Source organism: Aythya marila (genome assembly GCF_965140915.1).
Source record: "Aythya marila genome assembly, chromosome: 2".
NCBI lineage: Eukaryota > Metazoa > Chordata > Aves > Anseriformes > Anatidae > Aythya > Aythya marila.
Genome location: NC_139043.1, coordinates 154390342 through 154405984, shown reverse-complemented (window position 1 = coordinate 154405984; position 15643 = coordinate 154390342). Strand labels below are relative to the sequence as shown.

The 15643-nt window shown below is 39.9% G+C and overlaps 1 protein-coding gene across 3 annotated transcripts in view; it reads left to right on the top strand.

The window, feature by feature from the left end:
* The window catches only part of TSNARE1 (t-SNARE domain containing 1), a 452412-nt gene that overhangs the window by 276048 nt on the left and 160721 nt on the right, over window positions 1-15643 (top strand). For all 3 annotated transcript variants that reach the window (XM_082752775.1, XM_082752776.1, XM_082752777.1), the window contains one exon: window positions 7915-7997. In XM_082752775.1, the coding sequence (XP_082608901.1) occupies window positions 7915-7997 (83 nt within the window). The remainder of the gene's footprint in view (window positions 1-7914; window positions 7998-15643) is intronic.

Sequence of the window (15643 nt, the reverse complement as noted above, 5' to 3'; positions counted from 1 at the left end):
TCCCCTTTCTTTTTGCTCAGTTTTGTTGCTTGTTTTACCATTATTGCCTTGGTGACCTGAAGGCTAGTTTAACACGTAGACACTGTCAAGAGTCAAGAGGTCATCTTTGCATATATGTTCTGCAGTCTGACTGCCTGAATGACATGACAAAGAGTCTGTTGTCAAAAGCACTAACGCAAGCCAAGTAGGGAAATTATTCAACTGGATCCTTAACTAAACTCTCCTGAGTTATGTGTCTCGGCTGGGACATCTGCAGAAAATGAACACATCTTGAGAGTGGTCCCTGAATGCCTGAATGTAACAACTCTAATATCTACGTTGTTGAAAGCGATCTGCAAAGTCTCTCATTTGGTTAAGTCTCCTAAGTGATCTCAGAGGAGACCATTATGTGAATGAGTACATTTATGTTCTTATTGGTTCCTGATGAATTGGGAAATCTCTCAGCTGTCTTGCTTTCAGTCATTTGTGGCAGCACAGAGTTATGTGTTGGTACAGAGCACAGCCCATGCAGTGGGGTATTTCTGAATCAGGGACTTCACATGAAATAAACTCTTCCCATTTCTTCAAAGAAACCTCCAGTTTCCTTGTGCATCCTGGGTATACCTCCTGTTCTGTTATCAGTCTAATGAAGGTTTCATGTAAACCATCCCAAATGCTAAAATTCCATAGTATTGTTACCCTTAATTGACTTGTGGGCAATAATCCTAAGGGCATGGTGCTTTGTATACTGCTGTTCTTGCTCTCTGGACTGCAGTATAATCATCTCCACTATCACTATCACAAGTCCTTGAATTTGGATGCCTCTGAAGAGCCTGTAAAGTGCTCTGTTTCATGTTATGCACAGGTTGTTGTCCATTGCTACAAATGAATTTCTAGAATCAGGGGTGGGCTAGCATGACCTTCTCTGACCAACTCATTTAGCTCAGGATAATGGCAGCATAAAAACTGGGATGAGCTTTTGTGCTTCTTTCCTGTTTCTGCTCTCTGTGAGCATGAGGTTTTTTTCTCTTCCCTTGTGTGTGGACTTTTACATTCAGCTTTATTGCAGACTGCTAGTAAGACAGCACATGCTGGCTTATAAGGGAAAGAATAATGGGTAACTCTAGATTTGTAAATTTACTAACGCCTAAAGATTTGTCTGCTGCTCTGTGTTTGACCTTCGTAATGTGATTGGGCTGGTATGCTTGCAGTTAATGAGCCAGCTAATTTTGTAAAAGAAACAAGGCTCTTCCCTTTATGAGGTTTATTGACACCAGCAGGATTGTTCTCACACCAAATTATCCAAAGTCATTTTGGGGAAGTTGGAACTGCTGTGCTCTCAATTTCTAGAAACCTTGTGATCAATCAGCAAATGTCATACAGCTGGAAGCTGCCCACGTGGTTGGTTTCTTTCTGCTGGCAGTTGTCATACTCTACTACAGAGAGTTTGGGAGGTCATGGTGTGAGTAGGTCAAGTAAGCCAAACAAGCCATGTAAAGCAAAAGTGGTCAAACAAGTTGTAAATATCAGTGATTTTACGTTGTAAGTAAAATATATGACTTTCTGAGATAGCAAGCAGAAAAAAAGGTATCTTTTTTTCTACGAATCAACCCCCACAACATCCTTATTTGTTCCCATGACATACCCAGATGAACACTTATTTGATCAGTTGACTGAGTTGTAGCACTTGATATCTTATGTGCCCAGCTATGTGATTGGAGAGGAGTGTTGTATTAATTGTAGACAAAAGTGGACTTTTCAATAATGCTTACTGCAAATGAAATTAAGGTATTTATCTAAACTATGTCAATGCATGAGCTAGATTTGAAGAACCAAAAATATAAATAGTTTGATTTTCCTTCCTTCCTTGTCATTTTAAATGAATATTTTTTATTGCAGATTGAAATAATATTTTCTTTAATTTGTTTTAACAAACTAAAAAAAAAAAAAAAAAGTTTTGAAGTTAATCCCAAGGGGAAAAAAAAAGAGTGTACTACAAAAGAGTAACTAGAATTTCTCAATCACAGATAGATTGTGTGCTCTTTTTCTCTTTAAATTAATTCTAGAGATTATTATTTTGGAAGAAAAAAAAGAAAATATGACAAAAGAAAATCAATAAATTTTCCTAGAATCATGGTTTGGGTTGGAAGGCACATTAAGCCCATCCAATTCCAACCCCCCTGCCATGGGCCCACCAGCCCAGGCTGCCCAAAGCCCCATCCAGCCTGACCTTGAACACCTCCAAGGATGGGGCATCCGCAGCTTCTGTGGGCAGCCTCTACCAGTGCCTCACCACCCTCACAGTAAATAATTTCTTCTGAATATCTAATCTAAATCTATATATTTTTTAGTTTAAAGCCATTACTCCTTGAAAAGTCATTACTTCTTAAAGCCATGACTCCTTTTTCTCACAAAAGAATTGTGTTTATTGAAATGTTTTTGAATCAGAAAAAAAAATATATAAGAAATGTGAATTTATTCCATTGCCATTATATAATATCGTGGCATGTTCAAATTTTGAGGAATTAAAACTAAAAAGCTTTCTGAGAGCATCATATGGGAACCTTGGATATCTCTAATAGCTGAGGGTGTGCACACAGGCAATGAGGGCCAGGCCATACCGTGCACCTCCACGAAACTGTTCAAGAGCTCTCTTCTCTTGGGAAATACCAGTTGTTTGGGACCACTTGTTTCTCTATAAGAAAGAAAATAAATCAGTTTTCATGTACTAAAGTGGTAATATTTCTGCATTCTGCCCTTTGCCACAAAGCAAATGACATGAGGTACCTTACTCCCTGGTAGGGCGTGCTGTTTTCCAGTGGATTAATGAAGGAAGACATCTGAATTTTAAATCCCTGGAAGATGCATCCTGGCAAGCATGGTAAACCGCTGGCAGGGCAATACCATTTTGTCAGTGCATACATATGTAGCAGATACTTGACATTTCCAAGATGCATTTCAAGGACAGTATAAATCACTCAGGAGCTGAAGCGCTCTAAATTTATGCTGGTGTTCGGTCATTGCCTCGTGGCCACTTATTTTCATTCAGACTAGTTCTTTGGTCTGTTGGCTGAGGAAAACCAGCAGGAAGAGCTGGTTATGACATTTTGGGGGAGTTTAAACAGTGTCTCCAGGCCTGCATGGAAAACTAGGGTGAGCAGTTGTTGCTTTAGTCCTTACCTCCAGGGGTTGTGGTGTGTCACCGTGTGGGAGAATTAGAGCTCTGCTAAAATCAAATGGAAAGCTAGGTACTACCTGCTTTTGTTGAAGCAATAACCACAGCTCCTGATGACTCATGGAGCTGCAAATTGTGTTTCACTGCACCAATCTAAGCCAACGTGACCCATTTAGCCCTGGCTTAGCAAACAGGAGAGATTATTTTACAAATCCTCTCGTGTGCTGAATTTGTAACTTGACATATACACAGAAGATTGCAAATGTCTAACCCTAAGTCATTTTAAACTTCACTCTGGAAGAACTGCCATCGTTTTCCTTCCCCTTAACATCCGCAGTCATGCCTGTAGAAAGCCCGAGGGTGTTTTCTTCATGGAATGAGACTCGCTTAAAACTCTCCATGTACGTGGCAATTAGAACAGGCAAAATTATTTTTCATGCTGACAACAATTTTACCCCAAACTTGGCTTTTAATTAAGAAAGAAACCTCTACATGTTACCAAAATATTCCTTTTTTTTTAGTGTGCTTCTCAGTATGTTGTATTAATTATTTTTAGTCAGAAATTACAGTGATAAAACAGTGTTAAGCTTATTAGAGTGCTAAAAATAAAAGCGTACTGTGAAACCTGAAGGGGCCCGTTTTGGTTATTGCCAAGTGGGAGCATTTTGAAATTCTCATTCACAAGCTCACTTCCCTGTCTTTCAAGCAGCTCTACTGAAAATGCTGCCTTGTGAAACCAGTCCATTGTTACCACTATAAAGACAGGGGTCATATGGGTGATTTCCCGACACATTTGGACAAAACCCCATTCCAGCCACTGTCACTCCAGTAATTTCACGTATAAGACTCTTGCTGGTCATTAGCAGGGGGGTGATCTCAAAAGACAGGAAAATAGGTAGGGTTGAAAGAGACTTCTGGGGATCATCATGATTTCTGTCTCTGCGTGACAAGTCTGTCATAAAATCATATCAAGTTACATCTAAAAGCTTGTTAGCTCTGCTGCCTTCATTATTCCTACTGAAAAGAGGTAGGATTTAGGCTGGAAAATTAGAAATCTCTTCCTAATTCCCAGGTGTATTTGTTTGCAACAACCATCTGCTTCGGTGCAGCCCTGTCCCTCAGTTTAATAAAATGGTGATCACATTGCTTTATGGTTTGTGTTTGTTTCCAAAATGTACTGTAATTATAAATGTGTCATCACAGAATGAAGACGGGAAATCGCTAGGGGATTCAGGGCACTGAGACCCTTTGGAAAATCCCTGACATGGGACTAGGTTATCTCACCTTTTTGGGAGCAAATTTGCTGTCCTTTTGTGCCAAAAACAATAGAGAAAGGAAAAGCTAGACCCTTCCAGCAGATGTTCCAGTCTACCTAAGATCCTAATGCCCCTTTGGAAATGCATGCTTTTCCATCCCCAACCAGGGTACGTGGGAGAGAAGCCTGGAAGTAATCACAGTGAAGCTGTGAGCCATCTCTGGCATGTGCACAGAAGGAGTGCTGAGTGGCACGTTCATCCTTGATTTATTGATACGGCCTGCCTACTTCCTTGTGATTTGACCCAAATTCTCATTCCCACTCGCTTTCCTGCATAAATCTGCAGAAATACCTAGTTACATCGTGTTACATATTTATGTCTCATTTTTATAGAGCTTTGCTTGTTTGTTTGTTGTTGCCTTCTTCTCTCAGCACTGCAAATCGTTACTGTGAAAATTTAAATGGGAATTTTGCTTATTCCAAAGCTGGCATTCTCCTCTGAGGAGAGAAAGTGAGAAGAAACAGTGCCACCAGGGTCCAGTCTCCTCCTGTAACATCACATCAACTTATATAGGACTTGTAGCAAATGCCCATACTACTTGTGGAAGCCTGTACTGTGCAAAACGTAGATGGTGTTGGCAAAACATGATGCATAACACATGATTAACCCATTCCACGCAGTGCTGAGGGATTGTGGTATTATGTCATTGAACGGTCAGGGTCTGAATTTCAATTGATACAAATTGGTGTTGTCCCAGTGTTTAGTTCTTATGGCCTTCTGGAGAAGACATGAAAATGTGTTTTGGCAAAACCAGTCTGGTTAATTTGCATCCTCTAGTCATGGTTAACTATACAAGTAAACATTTGTCACCAACTAGGTAGCTAAGAATTTGTCACACTGAGTGGGTGACAAGTTATTCTAGCTGATACATCCTCTGTTTGTTAAGTGCATATTGAACATACTAACCCTTTTGGTTTCTCTGCCTTGTACCTTGCAGTTTCCAAACCCAGAGAGGGCCATACAGGCAGTGCTGGAATTTGCAATGTAGCTTGTAGTTGCCAATTACACAGCACTGCATGCAAACGCAGAAAGGAAGTGCTCCCCTGTCCTACAGAACTAATCTAGCCCATAAATCTACTGCTTCTAAGCTATTCCTCAATTCTACAAAGAAAACATCAAATGTCCCTCTCCTACTACTCCTATAAAATACGTAGAATGATCCCCTACGGATTCATGGGTCAACCTCAGTTTCTGGCTGGAAAGACCCTGAGGGCAGTCCCGGAGTTAGGACATCTATTCTTTTTGAACAGGAGCATTAAACCAATTAATAGTGATAGCACTGGTTGATATGTGGTACGTCCTGCTGCTATGTGCAGTGGGGTTTTCCTTGGAAACTTGCTTTGCAACTCATTATTAAGAGAGAGGTTGAAAACTGCCTACAACATTTCACTTACAGCTGTTTCTCAGGTACTCCTGTTTGAGGTAGACCCTGGATAGATCCACTCACATGGCAAAAACATTGCTTGCTGCAGCATAATATTGTACCATTTATGTTTCTGTTTATCATTTTTGGTAATTCAACACCATTGCTTTCTACTGGTGTTCAAGAGAAAAGATAAAAATTTGTCACTTTCCCTGAAATACGTTCAGATCAATGCAATATTGGAAATAAACTCTTCCAGGATGTCACACTGGTATGTGCATGTGTGTAGACTCAACTCTTCTAAGTTATACAAGCAAATTTGATATTTCTTCATATCTAGGAGTTGCATTATTAGAAACCTTTTGATCTGTTTCTGACAAGTCCTGATTGCAAGGGAAGCATTTAGACAGAGCTCAGTGATGCCAGCCAAGGTCCATGGTTCCATAGTTTTAAAATCCTAATAATTTTTTTTTTTTTTTTTGAGAGGCTTTTTAAATGGCCAATAAAATTATGGCATATCAATCTATAAAAGTGCCAGCCATGTAGTTTGCTGTTGTGTACCATGGCATGCATAATATAGCAAAAAGGATTGGAAAAAAACATCTCTGAGGTGTGAAGAAGGACTTCGAATAGGTTTATAGATGCTAAGCTGAAGTTTGAGTCATTGTTCCACAGTTCTGCTGGTTTGGGGTATTGTTGTTCTTTTGTTTTGTTTTGAAGTTGAATTTTCAGAAATGCAGTTGTATTAGCAGACTTGCAACACTGTTTCACTAAAAATGCCAAAAGCTGAACAAAAGTACCTTTTACTATTTATGCGAAAACCTTCAGTTATTTATCCATCACAAAAGTAGCCAGTTGGCTTAATGTTCCTAATGTTAAAAAAAAAAAAAAAAAAAAAAAGGGTAAAAAATAAAACTTAGATCTTCTGTCTTAACCCAACTGTTCATACCTTCAGCTGAATAATTTCTGTTAATTTTACTAAATATTTGAAAAATCTCTGGAATCTTACTTTGAAATCTTTGACATGGACTGAATTCCTTCTGATCATTTTCATATGTTCTGTGGTGTAAATCTCTGCTGTCTCTGCTGTAAAACCCACATAAGCAGACCAAGTGCACATATTCTTCCACTGTGGCCAGAAATTACTGACTGTGCAGCTCTTAGGGGACAAATTGGTCAACGTTTCTAAGATTTCCATTTAAAACATAAACCACAAAAGATTTTATGCGATAGCAATTCCATCTTGCTTTCTAAGCACAGCTCCGGAGTCAAAATTTAAACTTGTTTTTGATGGAAGTGGGGATTTCTCTCACTGCCAGCTGCAATGTGTGGCTGTCAGTCTTTCTTTTCTAGACTCATTTTAATTCCTCATGTTTCTTCCAGCTTCTCCTATCCTCAGACCTAGCAGTCTAGGGTGAGATTCATCTCCCAGAATTTTAGGCACTGGCAATTTGTCTCATTCTGAGATAGATGTCTGTGCAGACCTCTCTTGCAGCTTGGAAATGTGATCCAGGAGTTGAGGTTGTGATTTGTCTGATCTGATCAGCAGCAGTTAGCTACTGTACTGGGATGAATCACACCCTGTGGACTTGCTCTCTGTTGACTGTGATAACATAAGAGGGGACTTGCTCAAATACAGACACTGGAGTACAGTCAATAGCCCACGCTTAGATGAACCTTATCACTGAGCTGTAATTATGAGATAAATTTGAATACAATCTGATATGTCACTTCTGTAATTTAACTCTAATCTGGTGAATTTGCCAGTGTTCAGATGATTTTGCTCGAATGTGCTATCAATCTTTCCATTGGTTTCAGTGGGAGTGGGATGAGATGCTAACCTCCGTCTTATCTGGGGACACGTGGAGAGCTGTCAGTCGTACTGCCTGTAACTGATGGGTTTTGGTGCCTTCATTCATCAAAAGGGGGTACAATTCCTATTTCTTTCTAATGCAATGACTTGCAAACAAGAAGCTGCTTGTCTCTTTATGTCCATGAGTAAACTGCTGAATTGCTGTTGGTATAAAGTTTTTGTTTTAGGCTTGTACCCTCTAATTATCTTCTATTATCTTAATTTGCAGATAGTATTGAAGCCAACATTGAGACGGCATCTTCTAATGTAGAATCAGCCAATGAGCAGTTGGCAAAAGCCAGTCAGCACCAAGTAAGTGGGTCTAAAAAACCCTACGGATACATTCAGTAATAGTATTTAAAATAAAGAGAACACTTGACGACTGTGAACCACATGGCACATGGGCTGCGTCGGATTTGTGCTACCTGGAAAGATGATAAAGCATATTCTAAGTAAGAGCTAAACTTTTATGTGTTTATGTATATATTAAATTACTGTAGCATTGGCAATTTGCATTAGAGGAGTCATTTAGAGATCTGCATATTAAAGAGCCATTTCCCAGTAGGAAACTCAACAATTAGCTACTGTTGTTCTTGGAAAGATGTTATAAAAAGTGCATCATTTCAGGGTATATGTGCTTCTTATTGGAGTGTTTCCCTATAGTCAGGCAACAGCACTTTTCAAAAACAACAGAATTGCCAAAAGACATGATGTGGCTGGTGAATAATGGTTACAGGAATGGCGTTCAGCACTTTTTAAAGGCAACCAGAGGGTTGTTTTTGTTTTGTTTTCCTAACTTTCCTTCACTGGAGCAAGAATAAAATACACACACACAAAAAACATTTATCTTGTTTGAAAATAGCTTGACCAGAAGACCTAGTTGATGGTTATATTTACAGGGATTCAATTTATAGGGATTGAGGAAGGGGAAAAAAAGAATCAAACAAAGAAAAAAAAAATTATTGCTTGCATTAGTTTGACAGAACAAAAGTTGCTATGGTTTCTTTCTTTTCCTCAATCATAAATTGATTTGTTGAATATCAAGGTAATTTTCAGGTATCTAGAGACTTGTTATGACAAAATGTTGCTGAGATGCATATGAGTACCTAGTGCTGCCTCCTTGGTCCTTTGACACAATGAATTCTGAAGGTCTAGGACAAAGCTCCAGCCTGAAGGAGAAGGAACCATAAGCATTTTACTCCACTGAAATGGAGTAATGTGATTTTAAAATTATCTACAACTCATTTCCTGGTGAAATGTACCTTGTAAATTGTGGGTAATAAGAACAATTTTTGGAGAGCTTTGATATTATGGAAACTAGGTGTGGTCTTCAGCAACATTTTGGTTTTAAAGTCATATATATTCAAGATAATGTGTGTCACCATGCATTTAATCCTGCATTTGCCTTGAAAATAGACTGTTGCATTTTTATTGCGTGAAGTCTAATATAAGACAAGAATAAATTTAATACTGACAGTAGAACAGATCACAAAGCTGTAAATGAGTTAATAACAATTTTGGCTAAGAAGGTCAAGGAGTAGTCAGGCAGAAAATGAACTCAGCATAGTGGAAAGGATCTGCTTCCTTCAGCCAGCGGGAGCTGCTGAAATAACCTGTCCAGTTAGGAGGTCCTTTATTCCTCAGATATGTTGACCGAGATGAAGATATAGTCACCCTTAGCAAGTCAACCACTACTAGGGGCATAAAGAGATGTTGTGTACTGACTGGTATTTACTGGAAAACACTTTGGATTCTCCCTTGCCCTTGAAACAAGTCTGGACAGAAAAACTAACTTAGATAAATTTTGGTGCCAAATAAAATGTGCAATTCAGGTTTCCTGTAGAGGACAGGTAACATTCCTATACACTGCTGGATGAGGATCATGGTGTGCAACCTCAGATTTCTCTTTCACCTCTTTTGTGAGATGTGGACTGGAAAATGGGTGAAAGTTTTGTGATTTTGATTGCTGGCCAGCTGCCTGGGGTTTGTAAAATGGTATACAGTGTCTCCCGTGTTTTGTGCCACGATACCCGCCCATTTTATATCTGAAAGGACATTTTTTCCCACAGTGTGACAAGAAAGTTCTGGTCACACATCCCTCAAGAGCTTTTCTAGGAATTGATGTTGGTGCCACTACCATACATATGGATAGTGCATTGCAAGTATAGGTCATCATTCCAGGTTGTGTGTGTAATTTTGGTTGCTTCAGAAATACCTAGGATAGATTTCAGAGAATGAGCAGCTGGACAGCTTTGTGGTGAACTGCTTTATAGGGAGCTGCTGTGGCTTTACACCCTTTAAATCCTCTTCTGCTCCCTGCACCCTGTGCTGCTCAGAGATCAAAAGCACGGACTGGTATTTAAATCTTACTGATTAGTTTTCTTTTTTTCTTTTTTTTTCTTTCTTCCTTTTTAAAAAAAAATAAAAATATTTATTTTTAAATGAACAATTCATTAATGCATTTGGCTGTTACCTACGACCTCTAGCACAGTGGGATTGTCCTGTAAATGCAGAATGGCTAACATACCTTTATTATTTATCCCTATTTATATGTATATATGTATATGAATGTATGTTTGTGTGCATGTAATATTTTTGTGAGTATATTTACAAATGTATACATAAATTGAGAAATCAGAAATGTCAACATAGCTGAAACATTCAAGCTGAAGACCTACTGTAGACCTTAATGAAGGGATTTCTGCCAAGAATAAAGACTAAGTGATGGGTTATTTAGCATAATGTTTGCATATAATGAAGTGCAGTCACTTCAACAATACCACTTGGAGCACCAGTCCCAATCCATCCATTAACATAACAAAGCATCAGTAAATAGCTTTTCTTTAAGTTGTTCAAAATGAGGCGTTTAGGTTCTATGCAATGATAGAGATATTTAAACAAATATAAATATCTTCCTGCTGAGCTCGTTCATCTGCATTTTGAATTTTGAAAGGGGCTCACTCTTCTTGAGATGTGGGTGCTAGCAATAGCATTTTACTATTCAATGTGAATTTTCATGTGCTCCGTCTGAACTCTTCCACCAAGAAGAAAAAGATAAAATGAAATGAAGTGAAATGAAGTGAAACGAAATGAAACGAAACACAACAAAACACAACAAAACACAACACAACACAACAAAATAAAATAAAATAAAATAAAATAAAATAAAATAAAATAAAATAAAATAAAATAAAATAAAATAAAATAAAATAATAAAAACCCCAGCACCTGCATCAGTCTGTGTCATGGGGTGGGTGGAACTCCTCACCAGTCACCACACAGAGGTAAGACACCAACCAATCTGTGGCCCTTTTGGGGCAGCTTGCTTCACTACTACTGTTGTACGAGGCAGGATCAGGCAGAGGAGTAGATGATCTAAATTGTTTATTATATTCCTGACCTTAGATGCCATAGGAAGTCCCAGAGTCCATAACTGACAAGCCATGTTATTGCCTGTAGTCTTTCTCAGCTGTAGACTTCACCCCTTGACAATAACACTTCCCTGCTTCACCAGGCAAATTCACTAAGGACTGTGTGGTGCTCAGATACTAGAGAAATTCTGTGGATGCTATAGAAAAATAGCAATAATTGCTATTTATAATTTATAATAATTACTAAATGCTTATGCCTGTCCATGATGTAGAAAAAAATGTCTTATATCATAATCACTTTATTTCCATAAATATTTTCCTGCCATTATAAATCATTTTATATGAGCTGATTTCAGCAATGCTTGATTTATATTGGGTGATATGTGCTTGCTATATTTTTGCTGCAAGAGAGTATGTAATAGGTGAACTTGTAATGAATCATAAACAAAAAAAAGTATGACATCCCATAGGCATAAAATACTTAGTGGGAGCTGTCAGCACTTTGGAAGAAATACTTTTTAATTTCTTAACAGATTTATTTTTCTCATCTTAAATTATTATCATTACAGAATAATTGTTTTCTTTTTCTTTTTCTTTTTTCTTTTTTTTTTTTTTTCTTTTTTTTTCACTAGAGATAATAGGTAAGCTGGTGACCCCAGCAACTTGCAGGGTCAAAATGCATTGTTGGATATTGATACCAGGATTAGAGGAAGAGAGTTCTGTTTCCATATGAAACCCCTTTCTGGTCACAGAAACTTGAAAATTTTAGTTAATTTTGTCCTGTTTTTTTCACTAGAAAAGTCAAGTTAGAAAAACAACAACTGAAAGACAAACAAGTCTGGCAAATAATCCAGAAGAAGCAGTCTCTGGCAGTAGACTTGTTTCAGTGCCATTCTTTTCTGTGAGGGTCTCACATCTCTCGGACCTAAAGAAGACATGGTGACCCTGGCCGTTTAATACCCATGGTCAATGTTTGTCACCTGAAAAGTCACTGGCCTCCCCCTAGAGGAGGTGATTCATCCCACCTGCCTTAAGACGCCAACTGTAACATGGGGTGAATTGCTTTCTGGAAGGTAGGGATTTATCTGACCAGACACAAATGCCTCTGGTGGAGGCATGTGTGTCTGAGGTAGCTGTCTGGACTTCTTTTAAACCAACAGGGAAGAGGAATTGCTTCCTACATGTCTTGTTTTGTCTTACAGAGATGTCTAACATAAGTCCTATGGACTCTCTGGACATGCCTCTTCTCCTCTCTGTCTCTAAAGTCCAGACTTCAGCAATTACCTTGCAAACATTTCCCCGGAAAATAAGTCCCATGTAAATCACCTTTCTCTTTATCGGGAAAAAAGGGAGGGATCTAGACACCCAAAAGCCTCAGTACCTGCCTCTAAGATTAGCTTACGTGTGATGAACATCACACAGAGGAGCTGGCTGTGGTCAGATGAGCAGTTTTGCTCCGCTCAGTTTGTTCATAGCTTCCTGCAGATGGATTGGGAGGAAGAAAAAGAAACAAACGCAGACTCCGCGGATACATATTAAACCAGTTACTCTTTTTGACGGGAAGTTTGGCCTAAGTTCAGCTTGGCCGCGCTGACTGAAGGACTCTGTGTGCTGACTGTTGAAGCTAATTTGTTTTGGAAGAGCTGCTTGTGTCGCTCTGATTAATGCTGGTTGCTTTCCTTCCCTATATCCTCCGTGGAAGTCAAGCTAATTTGGATTCACTGGCATCGCAAAGGCAAGCAACAGTTCAGTGACCCACTTGTGTAGTCTAAGAACAATGAGTTTTTTTCCTGTAAAGATGCAATTCCTGGGCCTGGCTTTCAGGGATACACAGAGGGGCACTTTGAAGGCTGGAGCTTTAGGAAAAAGCCTCATAAATCTGTGACATTTGCAGAGAGATCTTATTGCCAGGGGACCACCATTAAAGGGCTGGCTTCAACTTGCGCACAAATAACTCGTCAGTACTTTAAAAAATAAAGAAAAACTGAGTTTCAAAATCACATTTTTATATTCTTTTAAATTTCCTAGCATGCTAACCTCTCAAAGGACTTCCTATTTATAAATGCTGTGATAATGTAGATTTTCTCTACCTTGTCCCATGGGGTATGCCCTCAGATCCTGACTTACGCTGTGATTAAATCATTTAAAAACTAATCATTTTAAAACTGTGGACTGTGGCCAGTTGGCACCACAACGCAATGAGATTGGACCCTGCATCTTCCCTACCTGTACAAAAATGCAGCTTCACATCTACTTCATCTAGGACAAGAAGTGTCTTGTAAGGCATCAGGACGAAGATGTGCTGACAAGCCAGCCCTAGCTCTAAGATGCAATGTAAACCATCAACCTCACATTACTGTTGCTTTGCTGTGTCTGTTGAGAGTGCAAGCATGGATGAGTTTGCTGCTTCTTTATGTAATTAGCACTTGGAAGTTTTATTTGGGGGATTATGAAGCTATTCTTTCTTCTGTCAGGTTTTGCCTGTGAATGTGATGGGAGCTGAATTAAAGCTGCCATAGGAGCTCAGAGCTCTGTAAGGACTCCAAGCAAAAGCCGATACTGAAGTGACTGTGTAATTACATGACTAAGCCTTAATCCCCTCTTCAGCAGCAGAGGGAAACTTTGCCGCCATCCAGAGTCCTCACAAATCTGTGCTGTGATCTCCAGTTAGTAGAAAAGTCCTGTCCAAACTGGCTGAAGCTCGCAAACATGCCCAAGTTGCAGCCCCTTCCTGTTTCTTGGTCTGTGGTGCCCCTCTGAGCTTCCCACTCACTCAGAAATGATTTTTCCAACTTCAGAGTTTCCCATTTTTCCTCCATTTGTTTTCCTTCCACCCCTTCTTTCTCCCATTAAGCCACATCTTTTCATGTTCTCCGTCAATCCCAGTCCCTCCATCCTCCTGTTTGATGCCTGCCTGCCAGCATCACTGCTTCCCCAAAGTCCATTCCCTTCTAATGATCCCACTAATTTGCTTGTCCCAGATTGTGCAGAACCTACCACATAGAGATGTTTCATCTGTCAGATGTGTCCTCACGTAGTCTGTGTTGCCTTGGAGCAGCTCCTTGCTGAGTGCCTGCTCCTGCTTTTGCCTCCTTTTGTCATGCCATGTGCCATGCAAGGCTGGCCAAGGCAGTGCTTTGTCCAGTTACAGAATCACAGAATCACGGAATTGTAGGGGTTGGAAGGGACCTCAAGAGATCCATCGGGTCCAACCCCCCTGCCAAAGCAGGTTCCCCAGAGCAGGCTGCCCAGGTAAGCGTCCAGACAGGCCTTGAATATCTCCAGAGAAGGAGACTCCACAACCTCCCTGGGCAGCCTGGCCCAGTGCTCTGTCACCCTCACTGTGAAGAATTTCTTTCGCATGTTGGTGCAGAACTGCCTGGGCTCCATTTTGTGGCCACTACCCCTTGTCCTGTCCCCACAAACCACTGAAAAGAGGTTGGCCAAATCCCTCTGTCTCCCACACTGAAGATATTTGTAAACATTGATATGATCCCCTCTTAGTCTTCTCTTCTCAAGGCTGAACAGACCCAGGTCTCTCAGTCTTTCTTCATAAGGAAGATGCTTCAGGCCCCATATCATCTTTGTGGCCCCTCTTTCCAGGAGATCCCTGTCTTTTTTGTATTAGGGAGCCCAGAACAGGACACAGTACTCCAGGTGAGGCCTCACCAGGGCAAAGTAGAGGGGGAGAATCACCTCCCTTGACCTGCCGGCCACACTCCTTTTAATGCATGCAAGGAGTAGCCAGCAGGCCACATCACATCGCCCTTCACCTTCCCTCGATGAACAGGTAGCAGCAGCAGGTGGATGGGATGAAACTTGTGCTTCCTTTGCTCCACTCACTCCCCATTAAAGATGGGCTGGGGTTTCAGATTTCAGAGTGTTTTATTTTGCAGCAACTTCTGTTTGTGTGCATTTTTTTTCCTTGTTTGTTTTTTGCTTGTTTGTTTGTTTGTTTTACTGTTATTTTAATGCAGCCCATTTACAAAGCAGCTGCTTACTATAGGAAATGGTGTTCGAGTCAGCGGCAGTCCAAGTGATAAATGATCTGCGTGAATGCAGCAACTTAACCTCAGTGAGGTCTGAGCCATAACATTTATTTAAACCCATCCTTTTTCTGTAAATAATGGATCCGTGTGATCAAATATTTATTGGGAAAGTGGGAAAGGGTTTGTTTAGAGCCTTTGAATATCATGCAGTTGGGTGCTCTTGCATGTGAAGGTAAAATCTTTCAGGCTATTCATAATCACAGCTGAACATCCCTTCATTTGTACCATCAAAAAGAGACAGTTTACTCAGCCAGGTGGTAGTTTAATCTTTCTTTTACTATAAACCATGGCCAGGAGGATTTTTGGAAGGAAAAAAAAAAAAATGTTCCTGTGAGCTCACTTTGTATTTAAGCAGAAATCACTGCTTTCTCAATGATAAAAAAAAAAAAAAAAAAAAAGAGTAGAGGAGGAGGGAAAGATACAGCAGAAGGAGTGAGGGCAAGTTTAGCAGTGAGGCATCACTGATGAAGCTGCTCTGGCTGGTAAGAGGGTGAGTGAGTCGCTGTGGTGTTTAGCAACCATACAGCAAGTGGCCTTG